Source organism: Elephas maximus, chromosome 7, assembly GCF_024166365.1.
Source record: "Elephas maximus indicus isolate mEleMax1 chromosome 7, mEleMax1 primary haplotype, whole genome shotgun sequence".
NCBI lineage: Eukaryota > Metazoa > Chordata > Mammalia > Proboscidea > Elephantidae > Elephas > Elephas maximus.
This window is the reverse complement of record NC_064825.1, coordinates 47,286,869-47,306,826: the sequence shown is the minus strand read 5'-3', so window position 1 is coordinate 47,306,826 and position 19,958 is coordinate 47,286,869. Positions and strand designations below refer to the sequence as shown.

The 19,958-nt window shown below is 49.4% G+C and overlaps 1 protein-coding gene across 1 annotated transcript in view; it reads left to right on the top strand.

The window, feature by feature from the left end:
* The window catches only part of SLCO2B1 (solute carrier organic anion transporter family member 2B1), a 51,978-nt gene extending 39,569 nt beyond the window's left edge, over positions 1-12,409 (top strand). The window contains exons 10-14 of the mRNA XM_049889798.1: positions 2,145-2,310; positions 7,120-7,283; positions 8,744-8,808; positions 9,137-9,257; positions 10,274-12,409. Coding sequence (XP_049745755.1) covers positions 2,145-2,310; positions 7,120-7,283; positions 8,744-8,808; positions 9,137-9,257; positions 10,274-10,439 — 682 coding nt within the window. The 3' untranslated portion in view covers positions 10,440-12,409. The remainder of the gene's footprint in view (positions 1-2,144; positions 2,311-7,119; positions 7,284-8,743; positions 8,809-9,136; positions 9,258-10,273) is intronic.
* Positions 12,410-19,958: the final 7,549 nt, after the last annotated feature.

The window sequence follows — 19,958 nt, the reverse complement described above, 5'->3', positions numbered from 1 at the left end:
TCTGGGAACTGCTCCAGGCTTAGATTGGCCCAACACCCAGCCAGAATTCCCCAAATTTCTCTGTCCCCATCTCTCCCTTGGCATCTCTTCCCTCCACGCAGGTGTCAGCTTTTGGCACCTGGGGCTCCTTCTGCATCGTTTCGTGGGACCCAGGATCCAGACCTAGAAACACCCAGCCCTCCCTGTCTCTGTCCCAGGTCCCACCCTCACCAACCTCTTCAACACCTTTCTTCTCTCCTCCTCTTCCTTTCTTCCCCGTCCCTTCTCCTTTTCCCAGATAGTGAGGCAACTCTGTTCTGTGTGCAGAGCCCTGTTGTAGGCCCTGCAGGGAGGGCTTGAGTTATGCCCTCTGGAAGCCCCTGCCTGAGGAGGGAGCAAGGTTCCGTGAATGCTTCTTAAGAGTGAGAAGCAAATGGAGAAAAGTCAGTCTACCCACCTGGGCCCTATCTCTCTTCTCTGTCACTCCTGGACTCTGGCACCGTCTCAGCTATGTTTTCATTTATATTCTTGCTCTGGGTTCTAATTCATCCAAGAGGCTTTCTGGACCAACAGAGCAAAATAAGAGTTTCTCATCCTCCAGCACAACAAGTGACAGCTGCCAAGAGCGGAGGGCCTCCCACATGCCCAATGCTGTGCCCAGTGCTTCACATACTCTCATTGAACGCTCACGATCTCTGTGAGAAGGGAACTATCGTCATTCCCATTTTACAGATGAGAATAGTGAGGCTCAGAGAGGTGAAGCTGGCTGCCCAGCTGGGAGGGACAGAGCCCAGAGGCAGGGCAGAAGCAACCAGCTGCAGGTGGTCAATGAGGGAGGAGGGGCTGAAAGAGAGCAGACTCTCGCTGCTCAGCCTTCCAGTTGCTGGCAGAGGCTGCTCCGGGAAATGCCTCCTCTGGACAGAGTTGCCTGGCACAGCCTTCTGATAGGTCTTCAGCTCAGACAGTGCCAGCCTGTTTCCCCTCCCGTGTGAGACGCATCAAGGCAGTGCCAGACACATGGATGCTGCCTGACAGGGGAGGAGAAGGAGAGGTCTGGGCTGGCTAATGCTCCTCTCTCCTTCGTAGGGAGGGAGCGGAGCTCACCTTTGCCCTCATGCCCCACCTGTCCACCTCTAACTACAGGCCATCTCGGTGAGAGTCCCACTCTCAGCCTCCCGGCCCTGCCCAGCTTCCAGGGAATTGAGACTCATTCGTGTTGCCAGACTCACCCCTCTGCCTGGGCCTCAGCCCCTCATCCTCCCCCTCAAACCCAGGAGACCTCTAGCTTCCCCCTGTGGCCTTCTCTGCAGCTTGGCCACTGGCTCCCTGTGCCGCCCTGAGCGAGGCATCTTCCTCTCTGTGTCTTCTCCTCCCTGGAAAGTTTGCTGTGCTCCCTCCTAGCTGTGAAGCCAGGTCAGACTCTGAGTCCTGGGGATTACCTCCCTGTCCCCTTCAGGGAGACTTACCCCCTCAGGGTCAGCTGACTGCCCCATCCACCCCACCTTGCCCTGGCAGATGGCGCCAGGGCACTCCTGGAGTCTGGGGGCAGATCCCCAGGAGGGAGGCAGGTAGCACTAAGGTGGGTCCTGGCCTTAGTGGACAGGGCATCAGGAGTGGGCAGTGAGGTCATGAGACTGCAAGATGGGGAGGGAGACCCAGCTGCCAGATGGAAAAACTGAGGCCAGAGAGAGGCAGGAGCAGGTCGGACAACCCACAGCTGGTCAGGCCTCCTGACTGGTCCCACACTCAGCTCTAATTTTCTGAGAAAAGGAAGAAATCCAGCTCATTGAGAGAAAGGCACTTTTCAGCTGAGACTGAATTCCAGGAGGAATTTTTTTTGTGTGTGTAGAAGAGTCATTGAGAAGCAGAGGTTTCTGCAGAAGAAGCTCAAAGACTTTCAGAGTCTCAGAGGTCTCTGTTCCAATTACTCCCATTTCTTCCATCACCTTCCAGCCCAGCTCTTGGCTCGCACACCTTTGTGTGGTGCTCATACACCACGCTGTGAGGGGGCAGCCCCGACAGGGAAAAAAAACTCTGCGTGGAGCTGAAGGCTCTGGTCACTGCTGTTAGGGATGGGGAGCTGGGTTGTAGGGCTGAAGTGACCCCGTCTCCTGGTCTGAGGGCAGAAAAGCCAGGCCAACCCTGCCGGCCTTCTCTCCCATCAGCACCCAACCTGGGACTGGGCTGTTTCCAGGCTGCTCAGAGCCCTGCTCCTGCCCATCGGACTACTTTAACCCTGTTTGTGACCCCAGTACCCGTGTGGAGTACATCACACCCTGTCACGCAGGCTGTACGAGCCAGGTGGTCCAAGAGGCTCTGAACAAAAGCAAGGTGAGTCAGGTCTCTGGCTGCTCCCTCGGCCTCTCAAGGACTTTGCTTTTCCCTGTCACTCTGCACCTGTCACATCCTCCACGTTTGAGTGTTCTCACTCTCTGTCTTGTCTCTCTTCTCTTGCACTGTCTGTCTCTTCCTTCTGCTGGCAGAGGTAGGAAATCATTCTCTCTATAAGCTTTCATTGCTAGCACAGCCCCAGTCATGCGCCAGGGTACAGATGTGAACTAGACCTGACCCCCAACTGCAGGTGAAACACAAAACAAAGTCACTCATGGGAACTTCAAGGGTGCTGATAGGTTTCTACAAGTATACACAAGCATGGAAGCAGATATATCCCACCTGAGAGCATCCCAGAAGGCTTCATGGGGAGTTGGCATTTTAACTTCAGTTGATTTGGGAAGAGAGTGTTCTCCAAGCAGGGAGAAAAGCGTAAACAAAGATCTGGAGGCACAAAAAAAATATGGAGTTTCAAGAAACTGCAAAGAGTTTGTTGGGGCAGAAGCATAAGGGTTCATGGAGAGAAAGGAAGACTTAGACAAAGAAGGGCCTTGAATGCCAGGCCAAGAGTGGAGACATTATACTGAGAGCAATGGAGAGCCATGGATGGTTTCTGAGCAAGGGAGTGATAGAATTGGATATGTGTTTGATTATGCTGGAGGCCACAGTGTGGGGAAAAGTGAACAGAGTGCTGGATAGGAGAGAGGGAGGCCAATGAAAAGGCTGGCGCCATAAGCCCATTCATTCAAGTCTGTCAATCAACAAACCTTTACTGATCCCCTCTGTGCCAGGCCCTGGGCTGGGGTGGAGGATGCAGATCCATAGAGCCCTGCCATTAGGGAGCTCTCAATGAGGAAATGAGGGTAGTGAGAACCCACCAAAACCAGCTGGGACAAAACCCCCCTTCTTCAGCTCCCCCCCGACCCCAGTGCTGTAGTAGGGCATGTGGGGAGGGTGGTGTCAGGCTGGTTGTTATAACATGTCCTTCTCTCCAGAACTCTACCCCACCTCCCTCAGGCAGAATCCCTGCTGTTGTTCAGGGCATTGCATCTAACCCTGAGGATTTCTTCTTGGGGATACAATGGGACCCCACCAGCTGGCCAGAGTAAACCACCCAGTTGACAGTCCTTCAGAAGCCAATCAGACACCGCCCAGGCTGAGTAAACTGCATTTTGAATGATCACAACCCCAGCCTCTCAGGCCTCCTGGCATTCACTGGCCTGACCCGTTCGATCTCCCCAAGAGCCCCTCCAGAGGCTCCCAGGCCCTGGCAGGTGAGGCAGGGTCCTGAAGGAGGCTGTGTCGCCTGTGGATGTGAATCCCTGAGTGCTGAGGCCAAGCTACCTGGTACAAATCCCTGTTCTGCCTCTAACAGGCTCTGTTACTTTGGACAAATTATCCAACTCCTATGCCCCAGTTTCCTAGTCTGTGAAACGGGGGGTGACAATATATTGAGTGTGACTATACACTAGGCACTAGGCTAAATGAATTACCCAGACTGATTCATTAAATAGTAAGTGAAGAGTCAAGTGACATAATCCGTGGAAAGCACTTTGCACCACCAGTAACCAGTTGCCGTCAAGTAGACCCCAGCTCATGGTGACCCCATGTGTGTCAGAATAAAGCTATACTCCATAGAGTTTTCAATGGCTGATTTTTGGAAGCAGATTACCAGGCCTTTCCTCTGAGGTGCCTTTGGACATACTCAAACCTCCAGGCTTACAGTTAGCTGTCAAGCGCATTAACCATTTACGCCACCCAAGGACTCCACACTTAGCACAGTGCCTGGAAAATATTAAGCACTCAGTGATACTCCTACTATGCCCATTGCGCAGATGAGGAAGTGGAGACGCAGAAAAGGACAGAGAATTGCCCAGTGTCTCAATGCCAGAGCGGAACTAGAACCCAGAACCCTAGCCTCCCAGTCTAGCCCCCTCTTTGGAGGTTTGTGTTTAGGTATAGTATTTCAAGGGCTGCAACAGAGACCTGGCCATCACTCAGAACTGTCACACTGGGCTGGAATTGTCTCTTTGGCACGTCTGCTCCTCAGGCTGACTGAGCACCTTGGAACAGGGATGGTCGGACAAGTGTCCAGCACAGTGGTGCTTAGTAAACAACAACAAAAAAAAAACACTGTCTTCGAGTCTATTCTCATAGTGACCCTATAGGGCAGAGTAGAACTGTCCCACAGAATTTCTGAAGAGCACCTGGTGGATTCAAACTGCTGACCTTTTGGTTAGCAGCCATAGTGCTTAACCACTACGCTGTTAGGGTTTCCATAAAGGTCTATGAATTAGTGAATGGCCAAGGGAAAGGTGGGCAGCTAGCAGGATCTAGAGCTCATTGGTGGGACTGAATCCCTGGGAAAGTGAGAATCAGAAGCAGCTGGAGAGATTGAAATCATTCATAAGAACTCCCTGCCATGGAATTACCAACCAACCAACCCACTGCCGTGAAGTCGATTCCAAATCATGGAGACCCTATAGAACAGAGTAGAACTGCCCCGTAGAGTTTCCAAGGAGCGCTGGGGGGATTTGAACTCCCGACCTCTTGGTTAACAGCCGTAGCATTTAACCGAATTAGGTGAATTTAAATAAAGGATAAGGAACACTCCCAAGAGAAAGGACTCCAGCTTTCTGCCCATCTCAGCAAACTTCTACCCTCAGAGAAGGAACAGGGACAGGACACCTGTCTTCCACTAATCTTGCCTTGGCACATTCCTCCCCTTAGCTGTCCCTCCATTGTATCTCCAGCCCAGTGCGTTGCTTAGCCCATAGGTGAAGGCCCAAAGACCACCTTTCCTGCAGCGTAAAATGGTGTGTGGTCAGGTCACCTGTGGAGCACAACCTCTTCACACACAACAGCTTGGCCGGGCAATGAGAAGAACACCGTGTTATCCCAGCCTGAGCCCTAGACGTTGTCTCTCTCTCCTACCTTTCCCTAGTTCCACTTTTCTCCATTCCCTCCCCACTCCACGATGGGCCCTGCCCCATGCCTCCCCATCCAGTCCATGCTCCACGCAGCAGGCAGAGTGGCCTCTGTAATGTCAGGGCTTTTCTCTCCCATCTGAAAATTCTTCCAAGGCTCCCCACAACCACATCAGCTGTTTCCACACTGGGAAGTGTCTAAACTTCTAGGGCTGGAGGTGAGAAGCCCTGAGGGCTCCAGCTGTCCTAGGCCAGCCAGGCCACCGTGAGTGCTGAGGTGATCGGTCCCCACGCACCTGCCTCCCAGCTGAGGCCACAGATTGCTGAAACAGTGGTTGAGAAACTCTGATCCACAGGGAAGAAAAGCCGAGACTTTCTGGGTCAGCTTTGCTCCTGTCAGGAGCCTGAGGGCACCATGTTCAGACCACTTTTAAAAAAATTTTTTTATTATAGTAAAACATATATAAGAAAAAATCCACCGATTTAGCCATTTTTATGTGTAGAATTCAGTGACGTTATTTGCATTCACCATGTAATGTGCAACCATTGCCACTATTTCCAAAAGATTTTCATCACCCCAACAGGAACTCTGTACCCCTTAAGGAATAACTCTCTCTTCCCTCCTCCTCCCTCCAGGCCTCAGCAACCACTTATCTGCTTTTTACCTCTAAGCATTTGCCTGTTCTAGTTATGTCATCTAAGTGGGACCATACAATATTTGTCCTTTTGCGTCTGACTTATTTCACTGAGTATAAGTTTGCAAGGTCCATCCATGTGGTAGCATGTATCAGGGCTTCATTTCTCTTTATGGCCAAGAAAGTTTCCACTGTAGGGATAGACAGCATTTTGTTTATCCATTCATCTGTTTCCAGCACCTGTCTTTGATGAGTTTTCCCTGACCACCCTCCCGCCCCCCACCATGTTCTGGGGCTCCCATAGTTTTGTCTGCATCTCTCCATCCTGCGCTTCTATCTTTCCTTGAGATTCCTCTCCAGAACCCAGTGCCCGAAAAGCCCTCAGTCAAGTGGGAAGGAAGGAAACTGAGGAGGAAAACCTTTGAGCACCCTTTCCCAAAAGCACTCTCTGTTGCTTTGATTCCTTCCACAGGTGGTCAGGAACTTGTTTGTGTGTGAGTGGTGCATATGTGTGTGTGTGTGCGCGTGTGTGTATGGAGTACGAGTTCTATGGTATGTAGTGTGTGTGTGTAGTATGTGTGCAAGTGTGGTGTGTGGGTGGTATGCTATGTGTGTAAGGGGTATAGTATGTGTGTGGTGCGTGGGGAGGTGTGAGTTATGTAGTGTGTGTGTGTATGGGTATAGGGGCAGAGTACCCCGTAAGCAAGGTAAGCACGGGTTTACTTGTAGTAAGTAAGCACAAGTAAGCCCGTGCTTCCCTTGCTTACAGGGTAATAAGACCCTGTCAGGGATTGTAAATTTGAAAAGAGGCTTTGATTGTGTAGGAAGGTGCTGTAGGGTTGGGAGAGCAGTAGATGCCAGTCATACCTAAAAGCAGAATCTTAGATGTGGTGAAAAAATATGAACTTGTTCACTACAGATGATCCAGTAAGAAAGGTAAACACTCTGCTTACCTTGCCTATTGGATAATCCTCCCCTGGGTGTATGTGTTGGGGGGGTGATGCATTTCTGGGTCTCTCTCCACTTGCCTGTCTCCTCACGGTCTCAGCTCAGCCCCAGCCTAATTTGTGTGCAGACAGCCTGTGAACAAGTACCCGCCTGGCTCTCCAACTCGTCCTAATACTGCCACAAGGTCAGAAGTTCCAGAATCTAGCCGGCTCTGGGCCTTCCTGGGCCTCAGGCCTGTGGGCAGCTTGCTTGCCTTTGGAAGCTCCTGAAGGCTCTTCTCTCCTCGCCTCCACCCCCAGGTCTTTTACACCAACTGCAGCTGTGTGGTGGGGGGCGGCCCTGTGCTGGCGGGCTCCTGCGACTCACCCTGCAGCCACCTGGTGTTGCCCTTCGTGCTCCTGATCAGTGTGAGTGCGGCACTGATCAGTGTCACGCACACTCCCTCCTTCATGCTCATCCTAAGGTAAGAGCAACGCCAGGAAGCAGGGGTGGGCAGGGACAGGTGGACACCCAGAAGTCATCCACAGGCAGGACAAGCAATTCTGAGGAAGGAGTTCCAGGAAGGAGGCCACTTGGATGTTTTGGGTCCCCAAGACAAACTGGGCCCTCACTGTCCTGTTTTCATCCTCATGGCAACCTGCTGAGACAGGTTTTTCTCCCCATCTTACAGATAAGGAAACTGAGGCTCAGAAAAGTTTAAGAGCTGGCTCCAGGTCACATAACAGGTGTTGGGTGGAATAATACTGGTGCCTGGCCCACTACCTATCTGCCCTAAAGGAAGGGAGGCCACACCTTGAGGCCCTGCCCTGGCCTCCCAGTGGAATTGAGGGGACATCACATGCATGGTGAGGGGGAAGTGCAGGGTTGTCACCTGAATCCCCGGCCCCATCCTACCTGCAACGGGCAGGCACAGGAGGTGTGTCCATAAAACCAAACTATGTCAGTGTGGTCCATGATTCTGAACATCGGTCCAGTCAACAAGCACTTAGGGCACTTACTAAGTGCCCACTCTGTACCCAGCCCTATGCTGAGCACTGGCTTTTGGTACAATATCTCTGGGCATTGTCCTGGAAATGCCTGTTGGGAGTGACAGATCGTCACCTGAGGCCAAAGTTGACATCATCTTGGAGTGGAGGGTGGCCTGGGATAAGGGGACCTCAGAGCAAGACAATTCCAATTTTTCATTATGCCAGGATTATTTTATTTCCTATCTACTTTCTAGAAAATTAGAAGGGGGATACAGTCCTTGTAAATATTAAAAGACATGTGGGTCCATAAAACAGACTGGACATGAGAGACAAAGTGGAAGAATCAGAAGCCCCAGTAGGCAGCCTGATTAAAGGCGTTAAGAATGCAGGCTCTGGGTTGCACAAATCCTGGCTCTGATACTGGTTAACTAGGATCTTGACTAAGTCGCTTAACCTATCTAAGCATCAGTCTCCTTATCTGTAAAATGGGCCTAAAAATATATCTACCTCACAGGGGCAACGTGGGGGTTGCAGTATAGAATGACTGAGCCCATAGTAAGCACTCCATAATGCCAGCATTGTTATTACTTAGGAGGAGCCCTGACTGCCAGGGGAGCTCAGACTGAGACATTAACAGTGGTTGAGAAGCTGTCCCAACTCCATATCTTGCCAAGTGTAGGAGGAAGGGGAAGAGGGGAGTTGTTCTTGACCAGGACCATGGGAAGTTCAGCACGGGGCCCTGATGGTCACTGAGTGTGCCTGGTACACAGGGACCAGGCTCTGCAGGTTAAAGGGAGATGGAGTCCAGGGCCTGAACCCCCAGCCTTCAGACTGGGGGAGAGCTGGTTCTGGGTGGTGGAAGAGAAGAGGGGGTGAGAGCCCCTCCACACTGCTGCATGGCCCTGGGGGCTGGAACCCTTTCGATTCTCACGTTGCCTATGTCCTTGCTTGTTAGGGGAGTGAAGAAAGAAGACAAGACTTTGGCTGTGGGCATTCAGTTCATGCTCCTGAGAGTTTTTGGTAAAGAACCTGCTTGGGACCATGGGTGGTAGTGATGGGGTCCAGATGTCCACTGTGTGCCAGACCTGGGGGCACAGGGATGATTGGGGCCCAGTCCCTGACTTTGTGGCTCCCAGGTACTCTGGAGGTGGTGAGTAGAAGCTAGGCAGACTCTCAGGGAGGCCACATCTGATGCAAGGCTAAGGGGTGGGCTTGAGGATCAAAGTCTTCTTAAGCCAGGAGGCCGCTGGTAGCCCAGAGCTCCTGAGGGGTCTGTATGTGCCAGGGAGCGTGGTGAGGGGGTGGGAAGGCAGGGTCCCCATTGTCCCCTGAGCACCTCCTCCTGCAGCCTGGATGCCCAGCCCCGTGATCCATGGCAGCGCCATCGACACCACTTGTGTGTACTGGGCCCAGAGCTGTGGACGTCGAGCTGTCTGCCGCTACTATGACCATGACCTACTCCGAACCCGGTGAGACCTGGGGTAGAGGCTGCCAGAGGGCTGCGGGAAGGGGGCTAGAAAGACACTTAGGACCTAGGCAGGACACCAGCAGGGAAGAGGAGGTCCCATTACGCCCACCTGCTACGTGGCAGGTGCTGTATCCAGTGCTGAGCACACCAGTCATGCGAGCTAGATTGCCTTCCCCTTTTATAGATGAGGAAAGTGAGAGTTAAAGCAAGTCACCCAAGGTCACACAGTTAATAACTAGCAAAGCTGGGCCTCCTACCCAAGGTGTGTGACCGTGGAGTCTGTGCAAGGACTACGATATTGTCACAGCCTGGGTCTGGGGGAGAATCAGGAGAGTGGCCCAGCTGCGAGAGAGACTGGGGCTTCTTCTCTGGGGCTCATTCCATCTGTACATGGGTAGCTCAAAAGAACCTGAAGACAAAGGCTGCTAGCTCTAGGATGAATATGGACAAGCTTGCTAGCAGGGCTGGGGCAGGGGGGCTGATCACTCCAGCTTTGAAGAGGGCATGGTTCCTACCGGCAGGGACTGTCCAGGCGGGTTTCCTAGGGGAGGAAAAGTCAAACAAGAGCCTTGGTGAGTTGGATGAACAGGAGAGATGGAATCCTCTTTTTCTTGCGGGGGGTGAGGATATTCAAAGATGTGATTGTTCAGCCCCATGAGCTCTTAGAGAGGGGACAGAGAGAGGGCTGGTTCAGGCCACACAGCAGGCAGGACAGGGCAGCGAGGATGCCCAGGCTCCTGCCCAACCCCTGCCTGGGGCACTTTGTGCAGTCTCTACCCCTCTTCCAAGGAAGGGCCCCATGAGGATCAACTCTAGGAGTTCCCCAAGTCTCCCCAGCCATGGCCATGGTGATGGGGTCTGCAGTCCTGGGGCTGGAGGCCTCTACTGCCCTCAAGGCCTCAATGCCTCCCACTGCACAATGGGTGAGGACTGTTGACCCTGATCTGTGCTCAGCCCTAGGATATCCAAGTCCTGGACTGGGAGGTCCTGTTAAAGTGTCCCTTGCTCTTTCCCCAGGTTCATTGGCCTCCAGTTCTTCTTTAAGACAGGCTCCCTGGCCTGCTTCACCTTGATTCTGGCCACCTTGAGGCAGCAGGACAAAGAAGCCAGGACCAAGACGACCCTGCCCAGCCTTGGCTTACAGCAGCAGCAGTTAGAGTCAGGGCCAGAGAAGAAGCCCTAGGAGTCCAAAGTGTGAGCTGTCTCAGGGCCCCACTCTGGCCAAGAGTGGCAGTCCCAGCAGATACCTCCTCTGGGCTCTTTTCCCCAGACTGGGTGTCAGGAGCCCTGTGTCCCAATTCTAGCTACTCTGCTAACTTGCTGTGTGACTTCAGACAAGTCACTGATGCTCTGTGGGCCTTCACTTGCTCATCTGAACCACGACATTATTTGCAGGTTTGCTGTGTTGATCACTTACTTCTGAGCAGGAAGGTCTTTCCCTTCCTTCCTCAGCCAACAGGCTGAACTTGACCCAGGCTTTCCTGGGTGGAAGGCCTACACATCTTTCCCTGAGGCCCGGGACTGGGAAATGGGCCACAGTAGGCCAGGCTGCCCTCTACACTGGGCCCAACCTAGCTTGGCTGCTCATCTGGAGCACCCTCTCTGAGCCTTAGCCACCTCCCCTGTACAATGGGAATGGACTTGCCTACTTTCAGGCTTGTTGCAGCTGTGAGCATCTGTGGTCAAGATGAATTCTGGTCTTCCCAAGCCCCGCTCAGCCTGGAGGTGGGGCCAGGTCAGCCTCTGTAAAGATGTGTCCATTTGGCGCCCCCTAGAGGCCGATCCCTAAGCTGGGTTCTAAAGGGAGACCCACTGGGAGGAAGGAGCAGGCCTCACCCACAGGACATCCAGGGCTGACGTCGCATTCAGGGGCCTGGTTTGAGGGACTCCAGCCTATCTCCAATGGTCCTGCCCTCAGGGAGCTTGAGGTGAGGGGGGAGACTCCAGTCTCCAGACTCAGGGAGCCACAGTATGGAGTGAAGCCTAGTCCCTGCCTTTAGGGGCCCTGATCTGGGGAGGGAGACATAGGCACCACACTTGGGTAATTTTCTAACTTCAGAGACCAAACACACACTTAGCACATACTCACTGGTACCGCGTGGTCAAGATTTTGCACATTTGACCAGGTGCCATCAAAGTCACTGCAACCTCTTTTGTGAATAGAATCCTAGTTTCACCAATTCTGTCCAGATGTCTGTGTTACCAAGGGCCATGTAGATAATATCTGGTTTAGTGACACCCAAGTGTTTTGGGGTGACATCCGGTTCTCTTTGGGGGTGGTGTAAAGACTGGTTCTTTGTAACACCCAAGTCTATAATGCTGGGAGCAGTATTGCCCAGCTCTGTGTAACGAGCAAGTCTGTGCAATGCTTGGGCCTGAATAACTCAATCCTTTTCTACATCAGGCCTTGTCTTGTTTTATGCCCAGTTTCTATTTGGCCTACAGAGTCCTGGTGGTGCAGTGGTTATGTGCTTGGCTACTAACCAAAAGGTCGGTGGTTCGAACCTACCAGCTACTCCGCAGAAGAAAGATGTGGCAGTCTGCTTCTGTAAAGATTACAGCCTTGGAAACCCTATGGGACAGTTCTATTGTGTCCTATGGGGTCACCGCGAGTCAGAATTGACTCCTTGACCTGGTTATTTCTCTGGGAGGAGGAGAGTTTCCTGATCTGCTCCCAGCTCGTTCTGTTGTCACCACATACCCTGCCTGGCAGATGCCCCCACCTGGTTGGGGAAGAGGCAAGAGATGGCGAGCCATCAGTAGCAGCTTTTCAAGCCCTGCTCTGCAGACTATGGACAAGCCGGGGCAGGGGCATGGGCAGGGGCAGGGGCAGGGGCAGGGGCAGGACACACATGGCTCTTGCCCTCTGAGCAACTCCCAGTGGCAGGGGTTTGAAGTTCTCCCACATGAAAGAAGAAGAGGGAGGTACAGAAGCTCTAATTCCCCATTTTATTCTACTGATTGATACTTTTAAATGTTTAGCATTTATCAATGTCAAAAATTTCAAAGAGACTACTCCAACCAGATAAGGACTTTAGTTTAATGTTTATATTTTCTTTTCCTTCCTCTTGTTTCCCAGGTTTTGCATAAATAATCTGGAATTACAGATACAGTTTATTATTAAATTTGTTCTTGCATGATCTCTCTTCTATTACAAAAATCCTTTCTTACAAACTGCATTACAGTTTGCAACAACCACATTATTTTCAGTTATTTAGATTTAAGTTTTACTGGATTCACTGCTCACCATCATTTCTTGTATATTACATCTTTCCCTTTCTTTATATTGGGGCCTAATTTTCATTTAGCTGGGCTACTTCCTCTAGTAATGGTTTCAGAAATGGAATAAGGTCACGAGGCTTTCTGAGTCCTCACCTATCCAAACTGTTATCCGCAGTTTACGGAAGAGGAAATGGACTCAGAAAGCACAAGTGACTGTACAAGATCACACAGAAGATAAATGGTGGAGGCAAGGACGGACCCAGATTTGTAGGAACTGCTGCTTGCACAATTTTGGGAGCCCTCATCAAGAAAAAGAATACAAAATTAGGTGAGAAAGTGAATATTTACTTAGACATGAAAAAATAAGTAAAAACAAATATATCATACAATCCAGAAAAACAGCATAATATTTTTATTAACTATTCTATTGCCTTACATACCTCTAAAATACTTTTTTCCCCCTTATGATTGAAAGAATTCTCTGTAGACTAGCTTTTGGCTCCATACATATCAAATCTTGTCTCCCCTGTTTCTCCTCCACTGTCCGTATACTTAACAGGTCAGGCAGCATAAAACACATTCATATCATGATGTGACCTCTGGATGTGACATCTTAATGTCACAATGCCGTGTGAGTCAGACAATGGGTAGGAATATTCCTAGAAGCCATCCCCTACACAGAGGTGGCTACCAATGGTTTGTCTATACATAGAAGTGACCAAGAACCACATAAATGTATCCCAATGAGCCCAAATTAAGTCTAAACCCAACTTGACTCCCCCCAACTTGACAGATCCCAGAAACTCCTGTAATTACTCCAACCACCTCACATCAAGGGAAGCTGTGACACAAGGGAAGACAATGTGGAAGGAAACAGCAATCTTAACTGATTGTGGCTAAAGTAGCTTATCTTTTCAAATTTCACAAAACCATTACTATATGAACACATTGCTGGGGCCCTTCCCAGGCCAGTGGGGTGAGAAGACTCCAGGAGTCACCACAAGAGCAACATGGGGCTAAGAGCCAGCCCGGGAACGGAGAAGGTAAGAGCCAAAGGCCTTCCTAGGGACCGAGAGGTCCAGGGCACAGCCATCTCCCATGATGGAGTCCCTGGTCAATGAGGAGCCACCAACTTTTGGGCCAAGGAATAGAGAAGATAAAGTGTCCCTGCTAGATTCTACTGATGGTAAAATCCAGATCCCACATCAAGTCAGAAGACAGTACTGGGACCAGAATTGATGTCCTGACACCTGACCCTGACTTCCTTCTGGCTCTGAGCTCATGTCAGGAAGGTCCAGATCAGGCAGATGCCCCTCAAGAGCTGGGAGCCAGGATCCATGACTGAAGCCCAAATAAATGAGGACCAAGAACCCACAGGCACCCTCACCATTCCCTGAACATGTTGAATTCCTTTGCAGTACCATACCTTAAAGAGCCCTGGTGGTGCAACAATTAAACACTCAGCTGCTAACCAGGAGGTTGGTGGTTCGAACCCACCAGCAGCTCTGTGGGAGAAAAGTTGTGGAAATCTGCTCCCGTGAAGATTGTTGTTGTGTGCCATTGAGTTGATTCCAACTCACATCCTAGGAAATCCTATGGGGCCATTCTACTCTGTCATAGAAGGTTGCTACGAGTCGGAATTGCTTGTGCTGTTCCCCTCACCCCTAGATTGCCTTCTTCATCTCCACCCCATGGTTTCTCTCTCCATTCTCACTTCATGAAGTTCTATCCGATCTTCCAGGCCCAGGTCAAATGCTACCACCTCCAGAAGGTAGCATGGTATAGGCAGTGGGGGCAGTGACAACCATCTTTGGGAATCAGACAAAAGATAGACTTTCCATTTAAAAATGCACACAAACACAATTGTGCATAGAGTTTCAGAGGTTGGGGACCACCTGAAGCCTGGTTGTAGACCTCCTAGGAGTCCAGGATCTTAAGTCAAAAACTCTTAGAGTGAAAAGAACAGATCTGCATTCACATTTTGACTCTGCTGCTTACTCATGGTGTGCTTCTGAACAAATGATTTTACTTCACTACATCTCAGTTTCTTCACCCGTAAAGTGAGGTTGTTCATACCTATTTCCTACCTCCTGAAAGTTGTGAAGACCAAATAAGAGAATACAGTTAATCACTGGTACAGCAAGTGATGATCAATAATTATAAGTTTTCTTTCCTTTCCTCTGTCCCTGAAAGAGTTTAATGAGCACATAGAGCATGGGGGTGGGAAAGGTGCAGTAAAGACAGAAGGAGAAGACACTACTAAGGGGAGACACACTCCCTTTGCCCTGCACTGCCCCAGCTCCACTTGTCCCCTCATCTCTCTTCCACTGTCAGCCAGAGCTCAGCCGACCCCGTCTTATCTCTCCCCACAGCCAGCCTGGGACAGCTTTTCTCAACCAGATTTACATTTTTATTTTCTTTCCCCTTTCCAGAGCAGTCCCTGCCTTCTGCTTCCCCTTTTGCTATAAAATGGGCTTACTCTGGGAAACAGCAGTTCTGGGGCATTCATTCTTTCAAACACCCAACCAACCAACATACCATATCCTACATATCTGCTCTGTGGCCCTGTCTGGCACAGCTGGGGACACAGTCGTGTGTGAGACATGGTCTGTGTTCTCAGGAAACTTCCAGTCTAAGTACACAAGCTGACAAACAGTAACAGTAAAACCTTGAGTAGTCACATACAAGAAGGAAAATGGGAAGTCATAGGCTCTTCCTGGGGCCATCACGGAAGGATTCCCAGTGGAGGCTAAATCAGGGCTGGTCTCAAAATTAAGTAGGAGCTCCCCAGGTGGAGAAAATGAGAATAAACATGAGAAACAACATGATGAGCAAGCATGGGCAGGCCCGAGAGGGCAAGGTGTGTCTGAGATATGCTGGTGACAAGACAGTGTGGCTGGAGTGCAACGCATGTGCAGGGTGATCAGGAGAGAGAGAAGGGGAAGAGCTGAGGCTGAAGAGATGAGCAGGGACCAAGCCTTGAGTTCCATACTGAAAGTTTTGAATGTCTTCCTGAGGGCGAGGAGCCCTTGAAGCATTGATTGATGGATTATGCCATTGATGAGTTATTTTAAGCTGGGAGTGACATGACAAGATTTGTGTTTTGGAAAGGCCACTGGCTGCACCATGGGGGCTTTAAGTGGAAAGGGGAAGCTGAAGGCCAGGAGCTCAGGCAGGAGGCTGGTGTGATAGTCAAGAGGAGAAGCAGGAAGTCTTGAGCCAGGTCAGGAGAGGCATCCTAGGTGTGGGGACATCTAAACTAAGTCTTGAAAGGTGAGTAGGATCACACCAGGTGGAGAAGTTGGGAAGGATGTCCAGGCAGAAGAGATTGCACAGATAAAGGCTCAGCATACAGAAGTCTCCTGGCAGGCTTAGGAAATTTCCACTAGTTCAGCAGGGCTGCAGCATGGCCTAAAAGAGTGGTCATGGTGAGGAGTGAGGCTAAAGAAGTGGGTCAAGGCCTTCAATGCCACTCACAATGTCTCCTGAACCTTGGCTGAGGTGGGAGAGCAGAGGGGGCACTTAACACTTGTGCAGAGGTGGCTGTGTGGGGCTGCCTCCCGGCCACACTGTGAAGGTTCTAGGTCAGGGGTAGTCCTTACTCAAAATAAACCTCTCTGTAAGGCTCACCCTTGATCCTCATGGCTTCCAGTCAAGGAATGCAGAGCTGGGGTTATTATCCCCATCAAGTGGGAAAAGAAACCGAGAACCAGAAAAATGCAGGAATTTGTACAAGGTCACTCAAGATCCCAGGTGCTTCCCTTCCAAAACTCTCATGTTTTTTCAAATAAACCTAATTACTTGCCCCCGAACAGCAGTACCTGTGCATACTAAATGCCCACTAATGTGACTGGGATGAAAGAAGAGAGAGAATACTATCTCTACCTCATGGCCCCAATTCTTCAATATTCACCCTGGAGCTAGGGACATTCCAGCTAAGAAAACAGAACAGGTTCCCTCTGCTTTGGTATCCAACAGACTTGAGGGCAAATCTCAGCCCCACCACTTACCATCCGTGGGAAGTCACTCCACTCATCTAAGCCTTGGTTTTTGCGTCTGTAAAATTGGAGAAACAAAATCCACCTTTCAGGGTTGTTGTGAGGATTTAATGGGATTACGTTAGGAAAACACTATATTAGTTATTTATTGCTGCGTAACAAATTATCCCAAAACCTGGCATCTTAAAAAAAAATATTAATAAATAGTAAATAATAAACCTCGCATGATTTCTAAGGGTCAAGAATCCAGAAGTGGTTTAACTAGGTGGTTCTGGCTCAGGATCTCTCGAGGTTGTAGTCAAATGTCAGCCAGGGCTGCAGCCATCAGAAGCCTCAAAGGGGGCTGAAGAGCCCACTTCCAAGGTCACGCACTTGGTTGTTGGCAAGTCTCTGTTGTTTGCTGGGTTGTTGGCCAAAGCCTTCAATTCCTTTCTAGCTGGGTTTCTCCATAAAGCTGCTCATGACATGGCAGCTAGTTAACTTTCCTTGCAGTGGATGAACCAAGAAAGAGTGTGTGTGACAAAGATGGAAGCCACAGTGTCTTTTATAACCTAACATGGGAAGTGACGTATCATCACTTTTGCCATATTCTATTGGTCACACAGATTAATATTGGTACAGCGTGGGAGGAGAATACACAAGAGTATGATCCCTGCCTAGGAGACAGGTATCATTGGGGGCCATATTGGAGGCTGGCTACCAGAACAGCCCAGAACAGAGCCTGACACACAGTAGCTACTTATTCATTCATAGCTGCTATTATCCTTCCTATGCTCACAGTCTGGTTGGAAAGACAGAATTTGGACATGAAGAGATGAAAGAACTTGGCAATGGAGAATGTGACTTAAATTGGACAATACTCAGTTACATGGTAGAAAAGGGTGTGCTAGAGAAGGGGGTGGAAACCAAAACAGACTTCTTGGCAGAGGATGAATGTGGTAGCCATAGCCAATCCTTGTTCCAATAGCAAGATGCCCAGACATAGGAACGATCTAAGCTGGTCACAGAAATACCTTCCCCTTTGCCAGTGAGGGGTCTTAAAGGGGGTATGTAATCTCATTTTTGGCCAATGAGATATAAGGGGATGTATTCTAGGAAAGTTTCCCTCCTGGATAAGGGAGACGCATAAAAAGAGAAGACCATTTTGCTTCCATGCCCTTTCTTCCTGCTTGGGAGGACACGGTGCTTGATGCTGCATCAGCCATCTTATGATCACAAGGGAGCCTCCCTCAAAGCTTAGAAGGAGGAAAACCTCGGTCATTACAGACATTGTTGAATCACCAGACCAACCCTGGAACCACCTTCCTGTGGCCTTCTTATTAAAAAAAAAAAAAAAACAACAACAAATGGCCTACTGGTTTATGCCATTCTTAGCTAAGTTTTCTCTTATTTATGTCCTAACTAATTCAGTGAACAAATTACCCCAGCTTCCTCTTTTCCTGAGGAAGGAGTAGTGGAACAGGAAAAGGCCCAAGATGGGAAGCAGGAGTCCTTAGTCTAACCCCAGCTCTGCCTCAGAGTTGCTATGTGATCTTTCTGAGCCTCCAATAATTATAGCTAATATTTATTGACTGCTTACTGTGTGCCAAGCACTCTGCTAAGAGCTTTCCTTGCGTTATCTCATCCAATCCTCACATCAACTCTGGTAGGTAGAAATTACGGTATTAACATTCTCTTTATTTTATGGATAAAAAGGCTGATGCCTAGAGACATTAGGTAATTTGCCCAAGGTTACACAGCAAGTTAGTGCTAGATCTTCAGATTTCGAACTCAGGTTTGTCTCTCTCCAAAGCCCAGGCTCCTGACCATAATGCTATACTGCCTGGCAGTAAAAGAAATCTTTGGACAAGGTGACCTCTAAGGGCCTTTCCAGCTCAAATACTCTTTGATTTGCTGTCCCATTTCTAGCTACATGATGAACAAACTGGCTTATCCTGGAGAAGAAAGAAATAAGAGCTGTCTTCAGCCATCTGAAAAGCTGTCATGTGAGCAGGAGATTAGACTTGCTCAGAGGACATGAACTGGACAAGTGTGGGGACACTACAGGAAGACAGAGTGCAGCTCATATAAGGGAGAGCTTTCTAGCCACCATTTGGCAGGGGGCTGAGCTGGTAGTGAATACCCTGCCATAAAGATTACACAAGCCTGTGTTTGATAAGCCTGTGTCAGAAGTACTGCATTGAGTAGGGATAGGGCTGAATGGCTTAAGGTTTGTGGTAGGAATTAAATTGGATAAAGTATGAGAATATTTCCAGCACCATAACCAGTACAAATAGAAGGGGTCAGTAAACTGTTGTTTCTTTTTTCCTTCTGACACTGAGGTTCTTATATTTTAAGTTTCTATAATACGGATCTTCAGCTCAATGGCTCTAACACTCTATAGTTCATAATTTTAAAAACTTTGTGATTCTGCTCCACTAAGGTGCTATGATTTTAATATTCTAATCTTCTATAATTGTGTGGCTCTAGAAGCTGAACAGTCTATGATTTCGTAATTTAATAGTCTCTGGCTTTAATAATCGAAGATTCAATAAAGTATCTCTCACCAACTCCAGAAGAGGTGAGGACATTGTTCCAAATGCTGTGCTTCAGTGGCCTGGGCACATATTAAGCTATATCTTCTGTTTACTCTATCTCTTCACTGCCATTCCTACTCTCTGTCTTTGGCTTTCCATTCCAAACAACCCTCCTCCTCCATCCCTACCCTATCCCCACTCTGTTATCTCCCAGTGTACCAAGTGGATACATTCACTCCCTACCCATTATCAAGTGCCTTCTCTGTGCCCAGGATTGGGTGCTTATTACAAAGAGGATATGATGCAATGAGAAATCATGGTTGTGATTCTCAAGAGGCGAAAGATCTAGGGACCTATGTCCCTTGCATCCTTTTATGCCCAACTCAAACTCACCTCTACGAGGAAGTCTTCCTTGATTGACAGTAAATATCTAGCACCAATAACCTCGCTCACAAGTATACAGGTCTGAGCTCTTCGGTTAATTACGGTGCACATCTGTAACTTATCTGTCCATCCTCCTTCCCTGATTATATGTAAGGTTTCTCTTACACGTCAGGACCTAAATCAGGACCATACCTTCACAGCCAGACTGAGCCTTCTCAACCAGACTGAGAGTTTTCCAGAGGAAGACCATGTCTTCCGCATCAGACTGGAGGCTCCATGCTGACATGGACCATGCCTCCCCTATATCATACTTGAGTTAGATTTGGATGTAAAGTGATGTTTCTCCACCAGATAATAAATTCCCAAAAGCAAGTTCATGCCTCTACCATTGGACCGAGGATTTCATAAAAGCAGAAGCTGTGTCTCTCCTTACTATGAGGAACTCCTCAAGGTTAAGAACTTAGCCTCCTTCATCATACTGGGCCTCCCTTCCTGATATCAAGTGAGCTAGAACTCTCCCCTCTCTGTATATTCCTTTAGCCCCTGCCCAGGACACTGGCCATAAGAGGGGATTATTTTCCT